Raw genomic sequence first — 24,317 nt, forward strand, 5'->3', positions numbered from 1 at the left:
GTGCATGTGATTAAGGCTTAAGGTTAGCTAAAGAACATGTGTGACAAAGGCAAAAAGCTTTACCAAAAACACCCAATCTCAAATCCAAGATGAGAAAACATCACAATTTCAGTCCCAAGACGTCACATATTGACTTTTAGTTAAGGACCCCCTCCGCGTCGTTTTTTGACTTTTTGGGTGTCCCCAAATCATCGTTTTTCGATGTACTGGCTGCACTGGTACAAAAACCCGACACCGGACCCAAAGTGGTACCACATGTGGACCTGGTAAGGGACGCGAACCAGTACCAGGTTGAGGTTAGTGTACCAATACTGGATTGGAGTACCGGAACTGGACGCGTCCCAAGGACCATTGTTAATCTGGTACTGCATCTGGTGCTGCGCCCCGAGGGTTGCGGACCCATTATTTTATTAACAGCCAGGACGTTGGGGACACCCAAAACAAACAATGACGCGGAAGGGGCCTTTATCAATATGTGATGACTTGGGGAGTAGAATGTGTTGGAGAAAAGGGTTTCTTCAACACATTCTTGCTTTCCAAAAGGGATGGGGAGGAGGCATGTGGAGGAATTAGTGTCTTCAACAGTGTACCGCTCAATTATGTTATCAATAGTTTGGAACATACTTAACATTGTTTTTATAACTTTAAAAAGTCATGCAAAAACAAAAAAAGTCAATACTTACATTTAAATGTAAAACTCTATGCTTCAGAACACAGTCACAGGAAGAAATACATTTCTCCTTCGTACCACAAACGGGTACGGTGGACGGACAAGGCTGAGTCCCTACAACTCCTACTAAAATAACACTACAGCTTCAAATGTCCCTACAATTTGAGAAATAGGGAGGAGCCAGAGGGGTAGGGAAGCAATTGGGCATCGGCCTAAATGTCTTGGTGGTTACTGTGATCCACTAGTGAGGCATTGTATTAATACACCAGTAACAGAAAATTAGCATTAACATTTTAAAAAGAATTCCAGTTCAGAGCTCCAAATATTGCCTTCAAAGAAGAAGCTGTTGAAACTGCGTACGTTTTCCTGGTGGTTTGGTCCATTTGGTGCTAAAACAAATCAAACCAATCAATGTGCGAAACCCTTTTGGCCTGCTCTCCTATCAGAATCACCCCCACCAATACCCATTAAATGACAAAACGCGTTCCAGTCAAACTTGATTTTTTTTTGTGTTCCCAAGAACAGATTTCTGCAAAAGCCAATTTCCAATGTGACCACCTATTTTACTCAGTATTTTGAGAATTTCACTTTACACATATCTTTAAATCACTTTATACCCATCAATGTGCCTGCACTTATTTATTGGTCTGCCACTTCCCTGGGTTTTCTGACTTCTTTTCAAGGACACGCCGCACAGCACGCCCTGATGTGCTAAATTTTTAGCTTGTGACTCTAAGGAACATAGCCCGCATGCACAAATATTATTCTATGCCTGTCAAACTGTGTTATCTTTGGCATTTTTCATGAATGTAGCTCAAGCAGTGGGAACAAATTATGGTTTCTGCCACAGGCAGTTAGCAAAGAGCCTAAAGACACCATTTCAAATTGCTTCTCAGCCAAAATGTCTGATATATATTCATACGCAACACTCACTCATCTATTGAGTTAGGTGCCTTTTTCTGTGCTTGAATGATTTATAGCTTAGATTTATGTTTTTTTTCTGTAACTAGTTAGACATAAGGACTAGACTGGAAATGGATGAAAAAGCAAACATTGTTTAAAGAGGAAGTGAAATTCCTTAAGAAAACCTAAAGAACTTTCTTTAAAAAGAATTTGTAACAGAAAACTCCTTCCCTTTAAACTTTGGCAACTTTTAGAGCCAATGGGCCTACGTCTTTAGCGCATGTAGTAGCAAAAAGAGAAGCAAAAAGCATTTTTTTATGTATGAACTATGAGTGAGGATCCATCCATCTTCCAAACCTTTAAAATCCCTTCATGGGATCACACGGTTGCTGGAGTCTATCCCAACCACTGCTGGGAAAAGGCGGAACACACCCTGGACAGGTCGCCAGTCCGTCAAAGGGTCACACAATCGTACACAGTCATCCCCAGACACTCAACATATGAAAACATAGAAGGGCATAAAAATAAGATTCAACAGAAAAAGAAATAGAGATAGGAATCTGGCTTGATGCTTAAGATTGGAAATTATATTATGAAGATCTTTCCACGTCCCACTCCTGATCAGAGAGGATGTCACCACAGGATCTCAGATCAAAGCAACCTCATCCTAGGGATCCTCCACACCAGGGACTTCTCGGTGAACTGGGTGGTTGCTGTGGGAGGTGCTTGTTTTGATCTGGGATCCTGTGGATAGAAAAAAGTAAAGATAAAATAAATCCTTATAGCAACAAGAACATGCATATTCCCTAAAAGTAAATATAAAGGATGATAAATAAAACATAGACACAAAGAATAAATTCAGAAAATAATTGTAACTACTGAATAAATGTCTTTCTTGCATCAATACCTGCAGCCATTGGTATGAAGGTGTGCTTGTTCACACCTGTCTTTCAGATTTGCTAAACATAGATGCAACCTTTGCAGTCATTTTCAAGTTTCATAAAATAACTCACACTTGCTAGTTTCCTCTACACTACTCCCCCCAATAATTTGTAGATTGTTTTGGCAGAAACACCTACATCGCATAGCAGTGGCAAACGCCAATTTATCATATTGCTTAGTACATGTACACATGCAATCCTTGGTTCAAGTTTGCAGAGGTTTGTACACAGGGAAGCCTTTGAGAAATCAAGACCATTGTGGTGTTTTTTTGTTCATTTGTTTTTTAACAAAAAAATATTGCTTGTGTTTTAAGTGTACCTTATCACGGTTTGGAGTTGTCACAGTAGTGTTTGTTTTAGTTGTAAATTTTTTTGTTTGTTTTTTCAAGTTGCAAATGAGTTTGGAAGTTATATTAAATATGCTAACGTGGCTAACGTATAACGGTGTCACACAGGTTTTATCTCACATGTTACTAATATGGTTAGAATTTAGCTAGTCATAATAACGTTTGTTTTAGTAGTCTCAGTCTGTTTTTTTTCAAGTTGCAAACAAGTTTGGAAGTTATTGTAAATACGCTAACGTGGCTAACGTATAGCGGTTTCGGACTGGGTTTATCTTACATGTTACTAATATGGTTTGGATTGAGCGTAGTCACAGTAATGTTTCTTTTTGTGGATCAGTTTCTCTTCTTACAAGTTTTGAGAAGCTTAAAAATTATTGTAAATATTTTGACACGGCTAACCTATAGCGGTGTCGGACTGCGTTTTTATTCCATAATACTAGCAAGGTTGGAAACATAGTCACATTAGCGTTTGTTTTAGTGGGATCAGTCTGTTTTTTTTTTTTTCTTTTTTTTCAAGATGTAAACAAGGCCAGAAGTTATTGTAAATATACTAATGCGGCTAATGTATAAGGTGTCGGACTGGGTTGATCTTATTTATTACTAACATGATTAGCATGATTTTTTTTTTTTTTTTTATAAGTAGCAAGGAGGTCAGAGATTATTGTATAAACACTGACGGGTATAATGCATAGCTGTGTCGGATTTTTTTTATTACATATTCCTAGCAAGGTTGAGAGTTAGGGTAGTCACAGTAGCGTATTTTTATTTTTTTTAGTGGTATCAGTATGTTTTTTTACAAGTTGCAAAAAAGGTTGGGAGTTACTGGTTTTGTGGCTAACATGTAGTGTGTCACAAACACGTCTTAGAGTGACTGTGAATCTCTGACTCTTTTGCTTTACTTAATGCACCTTATAGGTCGGTGCTCCTTATATATGACATAAATTCCAAATTAGAAAATTCATTGACAATGCACCTTAAAGTCATGTGCACTCTATAGTGCGGAAAATACAGTAGGTGGTTGTAGCTTGTACGACAATTTCTGTAAAAAAGGCGTTTAGCTATTGTCCCACATGTACTGAATTTATCAGAGGCAGTGCTAAAAAAAGGGCAGCAGCTCACAGCAACAGACTGTAGTTCCTACTAAGTGAAGTGACACCACTGCAGAGCTGTCCCTCTGAACTTCACTCCTTCTGCCCACAGATTTCTCACCAGTGCTGCTCAGACGAGCTGGGTGCCGAGAGCTTTTTTTTTTTTTGCGTAATTACTCTCCCAAACAGTTGCACACTTGTCAGCTCTGTGTACCTGACTGACAGGACCGTACACGCTCTAACCCGCTGGCCTCTCACTGTGTCACTCTGTCTATGTTAGCTCTGCAGGCCCACAAGCCACCACTGCCACGTCTGAATTTCATCCAAATTCAGGGTGAAAACACTCACTTTGTAACCCACCATTCCACATTTCTCAGTCACACTTCGACAGATGATATTTGAAAGTAGAAAAATAAAGGGTGCGGATTTTTTTGTGAACCCGGAATGATAAGAAGGGAGAGAAAAGCAAAGGATAATGAATAAATGAATAATACATCTGTGCTGTCATTGGGCTCTCTTCCTGTGTCATCTGGAGCTGCTCCTTTGAGGCAGTCTGATGGTAGTTAGGATTGTCAGGTACGGTTGACTGCAAAGTGACAGGCAGACATGGTTCCTCTGTGACACGGGAGCCAGCCCCATTGTTAAATGTGGTTGACACCTTAAATGAGGATTGTTTACAGGCAAACAAGTTCAAGGACGTCCCATGTAAGGCCTTCATAAGACTAAACATTAGGAATCATGGAGGGTTGCTTGAAGGAGACAGCTTTTCTTGAAAGAGATCTGAAGGTAAAATACAGATGTGGGACAGATGTGTTGAATCCTGCATTAGCTGCAGAGAGTGGCTAATTTTTACTCTAGACTGATTGATCTGTAGGAGAACTAGTTTTCTTGAGAACTAACACATTGGCCATACCTCCCAGGTGAGCAGAAGGACTGGATAGAAAAAGGTCTAGCACTAACAGCAGGATGTAGCAACAACCCTTCATGGGCCCAGACAACACGGAAAAATGCAGAACCTATACGGGGCAATCTATGGGTGTATATGTAAAGGCTTAACCTTACACTCAGAGGGATGCAATTACTGTTGTACACTTTTCTAGTTTATTTTATTGTGTTATACATACACAATAGCTAGATTTTGTCCAGACGATCAAAGTCAAGGAACTGATGGTCCTGCTCTCTTCTTGCATGCAAATGATTTTTTCCACATGCAAATGCCCCAGTTTTTCTCTCCCTCCCCGCCTCATCCTCCCAGTCCCCCCTGATTTTCAATTAAGATCCAGACAGAGATAGGGAGGATGTTAAAGAGAGTACACTGTAGTCGGTTGGGTCCTGCATGACACATTGGGGGGGCAAGCAGACTGAATGAGAATTGAGTGGCCGTGACCCTGGAGCACCCTCACCTCGCGGGGGTATCGCACATCTAGGCCATGCCTCCCCTTCCCAATTATGGAGAATCCTGAGCAGGAATGGAGGTGCCCTTTATTGGAGCAGTCACTGAAATAAAAGATTGAAACTGTGTGTAATGTGTGGGTATGTGTGTGAGTATTGAATATCAATGGTCATTATCTGATAGTGTAGGGGCGTTTCGGTCTGAGGTTTGTGGTTGTGTGAATATTAATACGTTTTTTTCTTCGCTTTCTGCCTTAATATCAGATTAGCCTGAAGCCATACTTGTGCAACTTGATGTAAATGATTGAAAAACTACATCTATAATTGGATAATGATGCTAGAAAAGGATTATCTTCTTTGCCATCAGTTTAACACATCTGTTTTTGTCTGTTTCTTTTTCCAAACTTCAGCTCACTCAGTCCTGATGCAGAGGCCGACCTCTCGTTCCAGAGGGAGGGCTTTGGCCGCCAGAGCATGTCTGAGAAGCGCACCAAGCAGTACGACAATCCTGCAAGGCTGGAGATTATGAAAAGTCGAAAAACCAAAAGCATGGATCTAGGTACAATTTTATGCAAGTCACAAAACACTTTGCATTGACAGAAATGCATTATGGTTGCTGTTTCACTGTCTCACAAACCTGGTATGTAGTTTGGCCGCTCTGCATCTATCTATCTATCTATCTATCTATCTATCTATCTATCTATCTATCTATCTATCTATCTATCTATCTATCTATCTATCTATCTATTAATTCCTCCTTCCATCTATCTATCTATCTATCTATCTATCTATCTATCTATTAATTCCTCCTTCCATCTATCTATCTATCTATTAATTCCTCCTTCCATCTATCTATCTATCTATAAATTGATCCATCCATCTAGTCTTTCTATCCATCCATTGTCCACTTTTCCAACTATCAATTTGTTTGTCCATCCTTTTCTCCTTCCTTCCATCCATCCATTCATCCATCCATCTATAAATCCATTAATCTTTCCACCCATACTTTCATCCATTCATCCATCCATAAATCTATCCACCCATACTTCCACCTAGTCCTTCTATCCATCCACCCATCCATTTGTCCACCCAGCTACCCATCTCTTCATTTGTTTGTCCATCCATCCATCCATCCATCCATCCATCCACCATCTGTCTGTTTAAAATTTTTTAGCCGCAAAGAAAGTGTCGTTATTCCACATATTTATAATAAAATACTAATATTGAAATTCTCTACTTTTATAGGCACACATGCTTTTCGTTTTCTGTCATGGTAATGATATAATATGTATGGAATCTTTAAGATATAAGGATTAGATTGTGATACTATAAAGAACTACTCAATTGGAGTGCTAGCTCTATGCCCCTTCTTTTATATAATTCTTTGTTTACGACAAATATATTGTGTAAGGTAAGGAACATATTTAGCTTCGGACAACAGAAAGATCTATCTACAGGAAATTTTCATAAACTAATCTGAATATCCACCTAAAGACACACAGTTTGAAAATCTATATTTATTCTTTGAGTTGAATAAGAACAGGTTTTTAGGGGCAACCTCAAGATGGGAAAGCCATGTAACACTCACACACATGCACAGGTTGATGCTAAGACACAGTGTATCTTGGGAAAAGTGGTTGTGCGTTCGCCTTCCCACTGTGCAGGTGCTGTCTTCTCTCGGATCACTGATTAATCATTTCAGATAACACTCCCTGAGCTTCCAGTGCTGCTCAGTGTACTGTAAAGATCTTTGACCTCCGCCCACATGTTGGCACAGTTGTTGGTCAGTCAGTTCACCTGTGTTAGCTCAACATTGGAAGCTCTACTGGTACTTAGAACTCTGACACTAGAATATTTCTTCGGTGTTAACTGATGACGCTGGCTTTTTTGCAATTTCTTGAGCATGAAAATGGGTTCCATGTGGTCCATTGTGTTAGAAAATTTCATTAGATATTCCTGGGAGCTGCCATCACACCAGATGGTTCAAGCAAGCTTCTTCACTAATGAAATCAAGGAATTGTTATTCGTCCAAAACACTTTTGTAAAATAAAATCATTTTATTACCCTTGAGTAAAGTGAACATGTTTTTATGAATTTCATTAGAAGACAGTAGTGACCATTTTAGGAAAGAAGCTATTTTAACTGCTCAGGAAGTCAAAACTTTCCGTATAACTAGTTGTATAGTGGTCCCACATTTTTGGCAAGTTACAATCTAAAACTCGTGGTAGGTCAAATCCAAGAAGTGTAATTGTTTTGCCGTAAAATCCTTCAGTACATTCATTATATACTTTTCTCAGACTATCATTAATATTTTTTACACTGTTCGCTTATGTTTAACCCTTATATTTTGTTTGGGACATTTTTTTTTCAAGTGTGAAAAAGGGTCAATTATGTCCCGAACACAATATAAAGGTTAATAAATCTAATAGTTACAAATATTTGCAGAAAAAGGGTCCAGTATTATATAAGGAACATAAAGATCTGATAGAGATCAAGGATTTAGGTAAATTTGGCAAATCGAACAACTTATGTACTGGAGATAAGGCACAGAGGATTGACAATGGTCTCTAGTCAGTCAAGAAGCAGAACAGAATCCTCTGGAAAATAAACATGCAAAATTGCACTGAAAAAGTTAACTAGACAGCAAGAATGCGAAAGGTGAACCACAATATGCCGCTTTGCTCCTAGTTGTCGAAGTATTTTTCTATCTGCTGGAGAGACATGGTCTCTTTATATCTGAAGATACTCTGAGCTCAACTTCTATGCATGGAACTGAGAGTATGGCCATACAGTGTCCTTTTACAAACTTTTTTACATTGACAATCCTAATTTTTAACAGGGTTAGGGTTCTAACAAGGTTCATTAATAGAATTACACATGTGCACTAATGGTAGTTATGCTTTCTAAACTACAACCTCTTTAACTTATTTATAAGGGGCGCTTAAGAGGTAGACTGGTCAATCTCGGATTGGAAGATCACAGGTTGGGTTCCCGGCTTGCACACCCATGTGTCAAAGTGTGGAAAGACACTAAACCCCACATTGCTCCTGCGGTTAAAGGCTTAAGGCAATGGAGTCGCCAATCAGTGTCTAAATGTATGTTGGTCCATGGGTGAATGGGTCAGTGTCTCTGAAGCACTTTGGGCCTTCCAGAAAGGTAGAAAAGCACAAAATAAGATTTATACTAGTTACCATTTATACTCGCCTATGCATACATGTTGTGAGATAATTGTGAATTTGCTAAGTTTCACTTAGATTCAAATAAAATTGGTGATGCAAGAATGTAGACAGAACAGAAATCTATTTATTATCTACTTTATCCAAGATCTAAACCTCTTTTGCCACCTCTTCCAGCTCCTCTGAATTGGTGACGTGATTCACTCTGCATATCTCCAACCTTCTAATCTACAGGTTTTTTTTTGGTGGTTTAAGATGCCCAGGAGCATTCTGGCAAAGTCTGCTAATTCCATTATCACATTCATTTTTTTAGAGCCCTTGAAGGCTATGAGAGCTGTGCAAATACCATGCAACACTTCTCCTAAAATGTCAGATTCTTTTAATTTCATCTGCCATCAGTTACCAAGTACTAAGCTGCTGATCATTGGCAAAACTTTGGAGACTACTTTACTGGTGTCTTTTATACAACATATCGGCACTAGCCTTAAGTGCCACTCCTACCAAATCCAGTTTGACTACACTTGTACAACACAATGATGTTAAAGAAGCTGCACTTTAAATAAGAAAAGGGACGGAGCTTGGGGGTGGAATCCTCTAGGCACTTTGGCCCCCTCCAACAGTCCAAAAACATGCTTCTTAGTTTCATTGATGAGTCTGAACTAGCCCCTGGGAAGAATGTGAGTGTTTGTGTTATTGTGTGCTCCTGTAATGGATTGGCGACCTGTCCGGGGTCTTCGCAGGGTATACCCAACAGTAGCCGGGATAGCAACCACAAAAGAGAGTTAGTGGGTTCGGAAGATGGAATGGATGTAGATATGTCATGACTTTGAGGGGCTTTTGTTGCTGAATCAGTATCTTAAAAAACATTTAAGAACACATGCATTTGATCAAGATAATAAAACCAAGAAAACAAGAACAATAAGATAGTAATATATTGAACGGGAGTTTAGATTAATGCCAGATTAAAAAGGTGGCCCTGTGGCTTTTTTTTTAGAAAAAAACTACCCTGTATATAAAATCTTCAGATCCTCAGGGAGGCTGTTTCACAGATGAGTCTCCACAATGTTGGAATGAGGTGTCGCAGTGGGTTTTTATGTTTAATATAATTTAAAACTGACCTGCACAGATTAAACTAATATTGACTATAAATTGTATCGTCAAACACAAATTATGATATGGATCGAATCGTTAAAAGGACTTATGTGGAACTGATTCGCACAAAAGTCGAATAGGGTAAAGACACTTGTGTAAGTTAGAGAATCACACCCTTTATTTTTCATCTGTTACCTGTTGCTTTTCACTAAAGCTCATAACCAAGTCAAGTCTTCAATAGTAGCACAGAAAATTGGCCACAGCATCGCAACCCGCAGAGGTGAGCAACCGTGCTGATGCCTGCTTAACACGCTGTCATCCCTATTACAGCCAAGCGCTATGAAAGACCCATAAAGTCAATAAGCGAGATCACAAAAAAGGGCCTTCCCTCATAACCAGCTCCTGATTGGATATGTGATCTTGGCACCTTTAGATCCACAAACGAAAAGCGTTAAGGTAATTGCGGCATGATCAAATGAGGGTTTTCATATTCCTGAGAGGCAGACGCTCTGAATAGAGACTTGGCAACAATTGTGGGGACCTGTGCCATTGTGCTCATTCTGCACTGCAAATAATTGAAGAGAATACTCATTACTCCCGAAAGTACAGCAGGCTGCAGAGCCAGGCATCGGAGAGGCAATTTGAATATACTGACGCTCTTTGCCAGTTGGCCTCTTCAGCTCCACGCATTTGATCTATCATAGTTTTAGCTCTTATTGGAGCACATTAGAGAGCTGGTTCATTAAATTAACAGAACCATCTAATAACTGGGTCTCATGCATGTATAAGAAATGAGTGTGTTTGATATTCCCAGAGGCATTTGGGATGAAGAGATACTGATGAGCTATCATAGTATAGCGTGTGACACTTCAAAAGCAAACTCTCTGGGGTTGTATTCCAAGTCTCTTTTTTTCCTAGTCCAACTAAGTGTTTTTTTTTCAAATCCAATAGTTTGCCAAGAGAAAATCCAACAACACTCTGGTTTTATTATTGCAGACTGCTTTGCCCACTGTTTCTTTTCTTTTTTTTGTTGTTCCCGTACTGGTCCGTTGTGATAAAAAGATAGCTGAGCCAGAAAGCAAGGCTCTCAGTTTACTGCTTGATCTTTGTTACAATATTTACCTGAGTATTGGTACTACAAGGTCTGGAATGCAATTGGCCGAAATGAGCTTTCTCCTTGCTTCTCATCTGGGAATGTCTCATGGTCCCCCCAGAAGAGCTGGAGGAAGTGAGGTCTGGGCCTCTTTGCTTAGACTGCTGCCCCCACGACCCAGTCCCGGATGATGCATGGATAACCAACAAACCAAAATGGAGGGTAAAGAGCCACATGCGGCTCCGAAGCCTCAGGCTGCAGACCCCTAAAACTGAGTGACCCCTCCCCCTTCATGCTCCAAGCAGGAGGTGGTGGTTCCAAAAATCCAAAATCCAAAATTTATTGACAACTTTCATAAAGCCCACCTTCAAGTCGTAGGGGTGTGGACTTCCTTCAAGCTCACTCCTGATTGGTGAGAGTGGTTGCCATAGAAATGTTGACTCAGACCATCTTGGACCAATCACTGCTTTCTGACAACTTCTTGTTCCAACATGGCGATGTCCATATTACAAAAAAATAACAACCGACTTTAATTTTGTTGGATTCTAATGGAGTAAGTCATTTTCTACAAGTGACATCAAACTTACTTGGTCCAGTTCTCATACACACTAAGTAGTTTCCTGTACAGAAAAAGCAGTGTCAAGTTATAGATCAACCACCAACAAGGACAAACCTGCACAGCTGACCCAGTCACGTCTCCCTTCCATTCCGGTAACTTGCAAATGGCCTTCATCCAACCACCTTGGAGGGTATTTTTAACCTAATTACCCTTTTATGACCCTCCTTAAAGCCCCGACTCTTTGAATAAATTATGCTTGATGGAGTCCCCGTCTGTACACAGATCTTCCTGTGCTGGGGTCTTTGGCGAATAATAGTCACTAAGGATTGTTTTAGCTCCTGTAATTAGACTATGGATTTGTGTGTCTGTAATATTCGCTGCTTATTTATTCATAGAGTTTGCTATAACTCCTTGCTAACGCTTGATGGCAAATGGGCCATCTCCAGTTAACCGTCCTTGCCCCTAATGTGGCAGAGCAACGCACATTGGCCGGTTTATTTGTAACTATGTTGGAAATTAAAAGCATGCTTCATATTTGATTTGTTTTTCTCTTTTTTTCCCTTCTTTTATTTCAGTTTGATGATTTGCATTTCTCCTCCAAACGTGTGGGGAGTGGCAAACTCGTGTCTGTATGCAAAAGGGGAATATGCATTTTCTTCCCTGTGAATAAGAAGGAGCTGAGGAGCAGAGCACCGAGGTTTCTGTAGTGTGATAGGAATCACATAATAGACTGGCATACAGAGAGCTGTCCGTCAAAGTCTCCCAGGAGAGCCGGGGCTGCCTCTGATGGAAACAAAAAAAACAGGTCGAGGCAGCCGGGTCCGTGGGCAAACTCCCTTTCTCTCCCTCTTTTTGCTTCCCTTAACCATTCTCTTTGTCTCTGTGCTTCTCTCAGGCATTCACCATGTTGGTTAGAAACAATAAGGAGTGCTACTGAGGGCCAGAATAGCAAGCAGGAGTATAATTCCCTGTTTCCAAGTACAGCAGATGTCATTTGTGTTCCTGTGAACGGCTGCGTCCTGTGAAACTCAAACTTGCAATCCCTGTGTGCCAGCTAGTCATGCCGAATTCCCTTCCTGTCCTTTCTTTATAAAGATAATTTCTGAGTACGTAATGTACATTTCTCACCTGTTTGGTGTTAGTCATTCCAGTCTGAATGGCAGGTAAATCCTTTAACACTAAGCTTTAGGTCCAGAGTTCTTTCAACTACTGTAACTCTTCAACCATTCATGCAATTAGCATAATCCATTGCATTCTGAAGCAGAGATAAGAGACAGAATCAACACATTCTCACTCGCAACTCGTCACATATTGATGTTTGGTTAAGGACCCCTCCGCATCAAAATTGACGTTTCAGATGTCCCCAACTTTTTATTTTCGACGTGGTGGCTGTTCCCATTAAATCATGGGTCCCCAACCTCCGTGAGCCAGAACCGGTCCAGTACTGGGACGTGGAGCACACTGGTATCTTATCTAGGGACGAGAGACCCCAGTTTTTTGTGTACTCAGGTGTGTGACATTTGGGATCAGTCATGGTTGGGGAAAGGTTTGCTCTCATGGGGATCAGGGAAGGTCACTGTGTGCGCATCGCCACTCTACTTCGATTGAGTGGCCTATTTTCCTCTTCCTAATCGGTAACCAAACTCGGTACTGGTTCGCATTCAGTACCGCGTCCGGTGCCGGGTTAGGGTACCAGGTCTGGGTACCGGATGCGTCAAGAGGACCAGTCTGGGACCGCATCTACTGTGTTCCGAGTGTTGGGGACCCTTGATTTTGAGGCAGCCGTGGTGCAGCGGTAACGGTGGTTGACTCCTGATTGGAAGATTGCGGATTTGATTCGTGCCTTGCCCGCCTATGTGTCAAAGTGTCCTTGGGCAAGACACTGAACCCCAAATTGCCTCTGGTGGAAGGTTGACGCCAGTGTTCGGCAGCGGAGTCACCACCAGCGTGTGAATGTGTGTTTGAATGGGTCTGTGACTATATGACAAGTATACGCCATTTACCATTTGATTTTACAAATTGCCAGCACATCAAAACACAACAAGTTAGGGACACCGAAAAAAGTAAAAAAGTGACGCGGAAGTGTCCTTAACCAAATGTCAATATATGACAACTTCAGGATGAGAATGTTTTGACAGAATCACTAGACTCATGTAGATCGTGTAAAAGAGTTACAGTAGGTCAAAGAGCATTTGTTATTTAGGATGTTGTCAGTGATGTCTCTGGTATTAAAGAGTTAAATTTATAGCCAGCCAAAGTCGAAGAACCAGGCTTGAGTATAAGGTCAGACCTGTGCCAACTCCGTGTTTTTTTAGGCAGGACATGTGAGAGTAAGAATTTTTACCAAAAAGAACATGGCAGTCTACGTGTGTCCTTACAGTGAGGAGTTCCAGACCTTGGTCCTCAGGAAACACTGTCCTCCATTTTTTTCAATCATAGTTTGTTCAAACACACCTACCTTTGATGGCTGCCATTATCAGGCTTCTGTAGAGTTTGATGGTGAACGGAATCAGGTATGCTTAAGCAGGGCAACATGAAAAACACTGTGCCCTGAGAACCAAGAACAAAAAGTTTTGTTCTAGACCATTGACTGTTTGCCACCGAGATCAAGTAAATTCAGTCCCAAGTTATTTTCTTTGTGGACACCGCCAAGTTGGAACCAGACGATGTTAATAGGCAGTGGTTGGTTCAAATTGATCTAAGTCTATGGCAACCACTCTTGCAAATCGAGAGTGAGCTTATTGAAAGTCCACACCCCTACTACTTTAAAGCGGGAAATCACAAATTCTGTCAATCAAAGATTTGACGTGAGATCACGTACTTTAATTGACACCTGTAATTGGACAGTTTTTAACTAGAGTTACTGCACTCCAAAAAAAAAAAAAAAAATTAATGGTATCAGAGCAAGAATGATTATTCTGACAGATATAATGACTGAGTTATAGTTGTTTCTCAATAGAAGTCTATTAGATTTTGGCTTCTTGGTGCTAGTGGGTACTTACTGTTTGGACCGCAGAGTGACGGGTTACTCAGTCTAGTTTTCAATTACAGTCAATGTTCTAGACACAGCTGCTCATGCAAAAAACCCCAGAAGGCACCTCTGCTTGGTCTGCCATAGAAGTAAAAAAGATTCTATTATTTCTGAAGTTGGACAACATTTATCCAGTCAAGCGTTTCCCACTGAGTCAAATACAATTCAGAGCAACCAGAACCTAAATCCAGTACACATAGTGGTTTGAGTTAAACTCACATTGGGTATTTGCTGGAAGCCAACAGAGCAAAGAAGGACTTGACCTTGTCCTCATGTGGCAGCAGCACAAAACAGAAATCAATTTTTTAAACAAAAAAAGAAAAAAATAATGTTTTACAAATCGCCCAGATTAAAACAGATCTGCAAAAGATTTTACCCAGCAAACAAGAAAAGATGAAAAGCTACCACCTGTAGAATATCTAATGGTGCATTTGCATAGACATTACTTAGTTGTTATTGTGCCTCCATGACCATTGTTTCCACCAAATACCTCTCATGCTGTGTGAAAAAGAAGGAAGTTGATATTGATTTTTTTCTGCCTTTTCCATATGTTACCCAAAATTGCTTTCTTCCTGTTTGAGAGTTTGTTTTCTGTACTTAAAGATTGTTTGTGATCACCGGCAGCAGTGGGACACGCCTCATTTGGACTACTTAAAGCATAGTGGATTATCCTGTTTGTTTTATCAAACTGTGTGTCTTATTGGGGTGTCTGCACATGTGGACAGGAAGACATATTAATATTTGCCTCTTTGGAAACCAACAGGAAAAGTCCATTAATTTGCAGCACCTGAATCCACAGACAGCATGTGCAGGCTTTGCCTCATTGCCTCTCTGGGTAAACTCTGTTCACATGTGCTCTAACCTCTGAGAGACCTTTGTATTGAAGCAATTCAATTAGCTGTTATCCAGCTTTACTGACACGTTCCTTCAGAAATGTTTCTCTTATTGGTGTTATATTTGACAGGGATTTACAGCTACATAAAATCAGGGTAAACACATAACAAACCGATATTGGGTTTTTACCCACTGCTGGATGAAAAAGGAACTCTGAGGTAATGGACCAATACCACTGCTTGCACAACCGAAGCATTCCTTTGCATTGGAAAAATAATTCCTCAACACAAAGTTTGTTTTTGTCCCAGTTGGTCTGCCACCATGTCGGTCAGCACTATATCTGTCTTCGTAAAGATATGTCTTAACATTTAGGAGCGAGTAGAAAAGGTTGCACAAATAAAGTTTTTAACGTGGCAGCTTGGCCGCATCTACAAAAACAAAGCGACTTTGGAAACTCATTGTATGGACAGACCAGAATAAACACATGACCATTCCACAGTGCTGAAAAACAATTATAGGCAAAAATAAAACAAGTACACTGTGAAGCACAGTGACGGATGAATGATGAAATGGGCTTCTATTACAGCCAGAGTTAGAATTAAATGGTTGTCTTATACAGATAAATACATGGTTAACCCCAGTCATTGGTTGTGCAATTACAGTAGTCTAATGTAAAACTTTGAGAAATTCTGGTCTAGGAAAATGTTTTACTGGGTCAGATTATCTAAAAGAAAGATACAAATGGGACAGATAGCTTAAAAAAAGAAAAAATGGTTGAGTTTTGGTCACATTGTTAAACTTTGGCGTAGAACCAATATTGCCCAGTTGTCAATTCGCTAAAACTGAGACGGAACCTCTTAAGAAAATACCCAGATGTCATCATGGCTGCCTCATTTGACAAACATTAAACCCCCAATTAGGTCTAATATGTTGTGAGTAGAGTGAGTTTAAGTTTTGGGTTTTTTTTTTTTCAAAATTTTACACAGCATTCCTTATGTATTAATGTTGTCTATTGCTAGCTACCATGTCTTTGATTTAGTCATGGTAGCAGTTAGCTACCATGTGTTTAGCTATGTCCTTAGCTACTATGCGTTAAGCTACCATGCAATCAGCTACCATGCATTTAGCTACCACGTGTTTAGCTACCACGTGATTAGGTACCATGCATTTAACTACTTTGTGGTTAGCTACCATGGGTTTAGCTACCATGCGGTTAGCTACTATGTGGTTGGCTATCACATGGTTGGCTACTATGCATTAAGCTACCTTGTGGTTTGCTACCATGCAATTAGCTACCATGCAGTTAGCTACTATGTGGTTAGCATGGTTAGCTACCATGTGTTTATCTACCATGCATTTAACTACTTTGTGGTTAGCTACTATGGGTTTAGCTATACCATGCGGTTAGCTACTATGTGGTTTGCTACCACATGGTTGGCTACTATGCATCAAGCTACCTTGTGGTTTGCTACCATGCAATTAGCTACCATGCAGTTAGCTACTATGTGGTTAGCTACTATGGGTTTAGCTATACCATGTGGTTAGCTACTATGGGTTTAGCTATACCATGTGGTTAGCTACTATGTGGTTAGCTACTGTGTGGTTTGCTACCATGCGTTTATCTACCATGTGGTTAGCTACTATGCATTTAGCTACCATACAGTTAGCTATGCTGTTAGCAACTATGTGGTTAGATACCATGGGTTTAGCTACCATACATTTGCCACCATGCTATTAACTATTTTGCTGTTAGCTACCATGTAGTCAGCTAAAAGTCTTGTCCTTGGTTGATTGGTTTAAATATGTAAAAAACGCAATCATTCTTTTGAATCAGTTTATTTTAAAACATCTTTTCAAGCAAATTTAAACACATTTATAAATAGAATAAAAATTTGCTATTTTGATGTAGCAGCTGTGTGGTAGAGTGACACAGAGATATCCATCCTTTTTCTTCTTTTATATTTTTGCTTCTTGAATTACTTTATCTTTGATTTAGTCATGAACTGACGCCATTTTTCTACTTTGTTAGTTTCTACTTAGATATGGCTTATTGTTAGTCTTTAAAATTATGGTGTATTGTTTTCAGCACTTTTTTTTCTACCTTACTTTAAGGCCCATTTTGCTTCACATCACAGTCCCATTCACCCCTAAACACACATTCACACATTAATGATCCCAATTTTAACCACCAGGAGCATTGTGGGGTTCAGTCTTTCCCCAGGCAGGTCAGGAACTTACCTGAAATCTTCCAATCAGAGATCTGCATCACTGTCACCCCATATTATGTTTTTTTTTTTTTCTTATTAAATTATAGTATTTTTTATAAAAGAAACTGTTATTCTAGAAGAAGAAATATATAAGAGAAGCAGAAACACTGTTCTCTATCACTAGGGAGTTACAGCTTTGTCATTATTTTACTAAGTCCAACACAATCAATGAACACCTAATGAGGTCTAAAAAGATTTTAGGTCTGTGTGACACTGTTCACTCCTTCTGCAGGTTCTGAGGAACGTGGAGCTTTATCTTCATTGGATCAGAAAAAGCCAGGTTCCCTCGAGAGCCTTGAAGCAGCTGTAGCCAAGGTGAGCGTCAACAACAAGATCGGCGTCCACAGGCTGCACTCCCACATGACACGAGGCCGCGGCTGCAACGAAAGCTTCCGGGCGGCGATCGACAAATCCTATGAGAAATCCGGCTCGAAAAAGGGAAGCAGCATTGAGACACGTGAGTCTTGACATCTCAGAATCCCTGATTTCCTACTCTTGCGAAAAAAGTTTCAAACCAGCATCCAATTCACACAAATACTTTTGTAATAAAACTAGTGCCTCAGTGACATACACCATTGCAGGTATTGCAGTTTTTTTGGCTTGGAAGTTTGTCGAGAAAAGGGGCCACATTTTAAAGGGAGCACAGGTGTGTCTTGGAGATCGCTTGAGGCTCGTATGGCCACCTTAAAAATAGAACATACAAATGTGGTGTGCATAGTAAGCGCATCGTGAACTACTCATTAGGCTAATGTAAGCTGCATGCGCTTTTGATGTATGAGTGATGCTGTCGTTTGATGCCCTTACTCCTCACTGTAGTACTTAATGAGGTGTATTGACAACACTAGAATGCCACACACAGGTCATATGTAAGTGTCTGTAGGATGGCCAAACAAACTATGCTATGATTGCTCAAATTTTAATACTATGTTTACACCAGGCTTGACAATTTGCATTTAAGAGAATACTTTTAAAATAAAGTCAATGTAGACATGCGTAAATGTGTGTTTTGAGCTTCCGTTTCCAAAACTCTTGTGTTCGTGCATCGCTACGGAAGTTTTTAATGTACATTTTTGGACTCTACGTACAAGACATGTGACCATTGAATTCATGTTGAAAGTTAAACCAGTTGACCAATCAGGGCCTTAGATTTGGTAGTGGTGTATGGGTAGCAACCTCTTCAATTCATGGAGTGACAACAGATGGAAAATTGATCATAGAGGAGAAATGAATAGCAACTGTTTGTGCCTTTCATATATCGGAGTAGAACTATGAAAGAAAAAGCCTGAAGCAAGATTTGCGGCGCTTCGAAATCTCATACCAAGCCTCTTCCTTCTGTGAGTACATGTGAAAGTATAGCGTAGTGACAATCCATTATGAACACTATAGGCTAAATGTGTGTTCTAGAACCCGCATTCAGTGCGTTCTTGACCACGCATCACATGAACGTAGCATAACAGTTAGCAGTGTGTAAGAAGTGCGTGTTTTTTTACATAAACAGCACAAATTGGCCCCATTCCTAGAATTTGGGGTGTTGGAAAAAAGAAAAATCTGTACGACACACCTGTGCCTCACCTACTTCCCCCATACTTACCCTGTTATTAAGTAGCTTGTTACAAAATGTCAGCCGCAGCATACCCATAGGAAAAATGGTCACAAACCTTTTTGTTCTACGGGCTCGCCGAGTGGTTTATGATCTTGATTTTACCTGTAGGCCACCTACTTGCCCTGTAATGGTTTGCCCACATTTCAGATAGCCCATATCTACCCCTAAGGGCAGTTGTGACTAAGTCCAAACATGGTGTTTGTGCCAAGGAAAATTAGTACAATAGATATGCAGATGTTATGTTTTTCCTTATCTGGCTAATTATTAAACCAGCTTCTGTTTAACTTATTGGAAACTTGTGGCATCAAACGTGCTAATTATTTTCATTTGATTCCATCCATTATAAACATTTTGTTTGAAGACCACAAACATGCAGCGCTTTCAGAGGAGCTGACAGTCTTACATTTTTCAACAGGTAACAAGACTGAAACAGCATAAGAGTAATCACTCGATATAATTTTCTTTCCACCATGAAAGGATTCCATTAATAAAGCCTGGGGACATTTAAAAAAAAAAAGAAAAAGAGGGAATTATTTGCCTGAAACGCTTTGTTCTCTTAAGCTCTGTCGGCAAACCACTAAATACAGTCTTATCTCGGTGAAGAAAAATGGGGAAAGCAGCCGATTTTCCCTGCCACAGTATATTGCATTCTCCCCATGATATTCAAATAACTCTGTTTTTCAATTTAGATAAAAGCAGGCAGCCTGTGCTCGTCACTGAGGTTAATAGTCAAAGTTGACAGATAAGCCTCTGGCTTTCACTGCTCCCAGACTTTTATTTACATAAAATAAGAACGTGGCATCACGTAAAGAAAATGTGTCGCCACAAGATATTCTGCCGGGCGAAACGCACTTTCTCTTGTGCTACTTTGTGTTGCATCATTTGAAAAAAAAAAAACAAGAACTAAGGGCTATGAGAAAAAAAATATTCCTTTTATGTCTGGGGGTAAAAGTAGCAATTTGACTTGTCTGTCTGAACCCGTACTGACAGTGGCCTAAAATGTCTTTGACTATCAAAACACAAAAATGTAATAGGAGATTTGGAGAAAAAGGAACTGAATGCGTCCCGTTGTCCTCTGCTAATTAGCTTGAAGTCTCCTAACACCTTTATTTGTGTTTCTGATGTCAATTGAGGTTGCCATCGTTTTGTTTTTACATTCTAGTAACTCTTTTTAAACATCCCTTTCTTGATGTCTGATGTTTTCTTTTTTGTTTTTTTTTACTTTTCCTGTCCAACAGCTGAGCAAACAAATAAGAGCTGAAGGCCTCTTGTTTTTTGCATAGTTTACTGTTACATCAGGGGGTTATGAATTTTCTGACACACAAGGTGTATATTTATATAAACCCCTCTTGTAATTTAGACTTAACTTTACTTAAATGGGTTCCATTAGTATTATTTTGATGCTAAAGTCTTTTTGTCTGATCTTCCTTTTCTCCTAATGTGGAATTGCTTACATTTCGTGCTTTGTTTGAAACGACCAAAGTAACTTTGGCACTTCCTGGTAGATTATTGTACAGTGTTCCCTTGCTATTACACACTTGCCCTTTTTCGGTCAGTTTTGCAGATTTTTTTGATGATTATTTTGCAGGATTTTTATGTCCCAGACTGAAATGACCATAACGTTTTTCCAATTCTTCTATTCTTGCTGCACTTTTTATTAACAAAATTACCCCGGCACCTACTCAAAAACTCACCAAACAGCCCATAAAATCAATCCCGGACAAGCCCCCAATTTATGTTACACCCCGGATCTCGGGGCTTGTAAAGGATGTAACATAAAGGTAGAAAAGAGAACAAACTAAATATACCAATGACTCAAAATGTGGATGTGGCACTATTGAATGCTGCTGTTGGAGGCCCTCATCCAATCAGGAGCGCTGGACAATTTGGGCACCAATCTGCAAACAGAAGGAGGCGAAAAAACAAGGAAGGACAGAAAAACATTCCAAAAGTACAAATAAAACAAAACATGTGGCCTCAGCCTCATGCTACTAAAACGTTTTTCTCTCTTTATTGCATTGATTTCTGAGAATGAATAAATTTGTGAAAGAAAATCTTGACCAAGGCTTTCATAATTCATGCATTAGAGGGTTAAAATAGTAAACGAAAGAATTCCAGAATCTCTTATGGGGCTCCAAAGAAATATCCACTAACAACAAGATATGTTTTGAAATTATTAAGGGATGGCAAAAGGACCCAAGGATTGGCGGCCATGTTGTGGCAAAGAGTGAAATTTAGCGATTTTCACATTTTCTTAAAATAAGGGAAAATTCTCTGGAAAAAAAATCCCCTTTAGTACATAAACCCCTCCTCTGGATTTTGATCTATTGCCTCAGAATCCTCGAGCATCTTTGCAGATTACTTAGGGATAAATGTTGGAAATAAAATTTGATTTTTAACACCAAAGGGGAATTTCATCTGTTGCTTGTGCATTGTTTTACTTGTACTATTGTGAAAATGCAATACAAAAATACTTTGCTCAAGTTGAGCCAATGATATGATAAATTATATGAACATATTAGGAATGTGGGCGTGGTTAAGAAAAAACTCAGTTGCCGAGGGAATCTAAGAGACCTGTTTGTTATCTCCAGGTCACCAAAAAATAAAAAGGTTATTTATTTATTTCTGATTGGCTGTAGATCTTGTCAATAAATCTCCACATTTACATAAATCTCTGATTGAGAGTGATCTTTTTTTCATTCTATATGACTGGACTTGTTTTTCTATGAAAGTTTGATCTTTGAGAGTTTAAACTAAAGAGAAAATTAAAAACATTCATGTCGGTCTGTTAAAGTGTGCAGTGAGGAGTCTTAGTCTCAAAACATCTGTAATCCTACTTCGCGGATTTCGCCCTTGTGAAAAATGAGGGAACATTTTACCTGAAACTATTCACACAAATATTGTTCTGTACGAATGGACACTTTTGTGTGGAGTCCCACAGGCAGGCGCTCACCTATAACGACTCCTCCCCTCCGAAGGCTCTTGATTCTATTGTTTAGTGCGTTATCTGCGACTCTGTGTCAGTAAGAGGCGGCAACAATCGCACAACTGCTAATCTCGTTCATATGAATGCGCGGTAGCGCTGCAAGTTCACTGCCATCGCTCTTGGGCGCCCGATAAGAAAGCAGCAGAGGGAGTGATGCAACTGATACCCGTCCAGAAATTAGCGCAGGTGGAGCAATGCGGAACAGAGTGTTTGAGCTGCTGAACTGCTCTTTGTTCCCATCAGACTGTGCTGCATTTTCCAATTCCTCCTTTGTGACTGCAGCCAAAAAAAATAGCTGAGAGCTCTGCAGATCCAAGCAGAAAACAAAAAGCCCAATTCGTCTTTGAAATGCGAACCCCGCCGCTCCCCTCGCCTGTCGGCGGTCTTTCCCTCCGTCTCCCCACCTTCATCGCTCACGATAAGCACTTCACACTCCTCCATCAAAGGCAAAAGTTGCGTGGCTATAACAAGCGGTAATCTGAAGGACATCTTCACACCGCCATAGCAACAGATCCAGCGCAGACAGGAGCCGGCTACACCGAGAGAGACATATTTGCAATTATGATCCCCGAAGGCCTTTTTTCAAGATTGTTTAAATGCATAATTAGTGACGGATTAATTACATTTTGTTCATTGGTTCTGATTAGATGTGATGGAAACTTTGAGTTTAATCAACCTCGCATCACCTAAGGAGTTTGGTCTTAGATTGATGTCGGGTTTGAAAATTGGTTTCGACATAATTAAGAGGCAGAATTGTATGACTATAATCAGACCTCAGTCTATGCAGTCGCAGCTCTTTGATAGAAAAAGCTGGAGAAAACAGGCGGCCTCTCGTGTGATCTCTGCGAAATGTAAACTTTCACAATCGAGATGACTTCAGGCTTTTAGCGGAGCGAAAATATGTGCAAGACAATCCTCAGTAGGGGTGCAATGTAAATATATTCTGCTCTAATGAGGCAAATAAATTCAGTGTGTTTTGTTCAAAGCTGTTATACCTTGTGGGACACGGTTTTTTATGGCTCCTCTGAAGTTAGCGAAAAAGAAAGAAGTGATGCTTTGTCACAGATAAGACAAAGTGCTGACTTTAAATATGACTTCTGTGTAATCTACAGGGAGTCTGCTGAAAGTTTTCCCCTTTCATTTGTCTGCCAAAGTTTTAGCAGTTTTTTTGTATTAAATGTACCTCAACTGTTCCATCTGTCTTTTCTTGGATTCATTTCAGTGGACGATGACACAGAGGGAAGCTCACGGTCTGGCCGGGAGTCCATGTCCGCCAGCGGAGAGCTCATTGCGGTCGACAGCGCAAGCGGTCGCAGCGATGAAAGGGAAAAAGATCCACCAAAAGAGTCACAAAAGGAAAAGAAGCTGGAAAGGGACAAGAACAAGTCAAAGAAGGGTGTGCTGAAGGGTCTGGGTGACATGTTCAGGTAGGACTGGAAGCTCGGGTCATCTATCTCGATAAGCGTGTAATGCTATGTACACACCAAACATCATGCGCAGTCTTGATAGGAGTGCAACGGATCACAAAACTCACATCTTGGATTGTGTCACTGTTTTAGAGTTTTGGTTCAGATCAATTTTTTGGATCTGTAAAAAAGGAAAAAAAAAAACTACATTAAAGTTGAAAATTTATTTTTTTTTAATTTTTACAACATATATCTTTAATAAAATAGAGATAAAGTACTTCAAAACACACACATATTACATCAAAAAATTGCTAATTGAGGCCTGTTTATAAAAATAAAACACTAATAACCTTTTTGATCTCATGAATATTCTCAGACAAAAAAAAATACATTCAGGATGTTCTTATAAGCAAAAGTGCTTCATTCGGCACTGCATATTTAAATAAACTAGATAGATGGAATTAACAACTTTAAATTCTTCACTGTGTCCACTGCTACTGGGATAAACTCCCTCCATTCCCCCACTGGGCACAGATGCAGCGAGAAAACAGCAGTTTTTTGTTTTTCTGTGGGACAGAGAGACAGATATCCACATACCAGAAAAATCTCTAAATAAACTCAACAATCATGGCATGGAAATATGTTTATATATGTTTTTTGTAGAACTCTGCAAAATAAAAATAAAAAAACCTGATCTCTCTTTTTCCACCTCTTTTGAATTCAAGAAAAACTTCTCCCACACACAGCGGGAGCGCCACTTTTAAACACACTTTAGGACAAGCATTAGGCCGCGACTTTAATGCATGTTAAAATAAAAACGGTGGATTCGAATTAGAGGCGCGAATTGTGTGCTGTTTGATTGGAAAATATATTTAAACTATGTGCGCCAGAGGGTGAGAGTGGGGGGACAGTGGATCCGCGGTACACATGTA

The 24,317-nt window shown here is 39.9% G+C and overlaps 1 protein-coding gene across 2 annotated transcripts in view; it reads left to right on the top strand.

Annotated features, from left to right (window-relative positions):
- The window catches only part of LOC112151407 (partitioning defective 3 homolog), a 438,282-nt gene that overhangs the window by 276,852 nt on the left and 137,113 nt on the right, over positions 1–24,317 (top strand). For both annotated transcript variants that reach the window (XM_024280344.2, XM_024280343.2), the window contains exons 17-19: positions 5,749–5,897; positions 17,623–17,847; positions 23,202–23,406. In XM_024280344.2, the coding sequence (XP_024136112.1) occupies positions 5,749–5,897; positions 17,623–17,847; positions 23,202–23,406 (579 nt within the window). The remainder of the gene's footprint in view (positions 1–5,748; positions 5,898–17,622; positions 17,848–23,201; positions 23,407–24,317) is intronic.

The sequence above is a fragment of the Oryzias melastigma genome, linkage group LG20, assembly GCF_002922805.2.
Source record: "Oryzias melastigma strain HK-1 linkage group LG20, ASM292280v2, whole genome shotgun sequence".
NCBI lineage: Eukaryota > Metazoa > Chordata > Actinopteri > Beloniformes > Adrianichthyidae > Oryzias > Oryzias melastigma.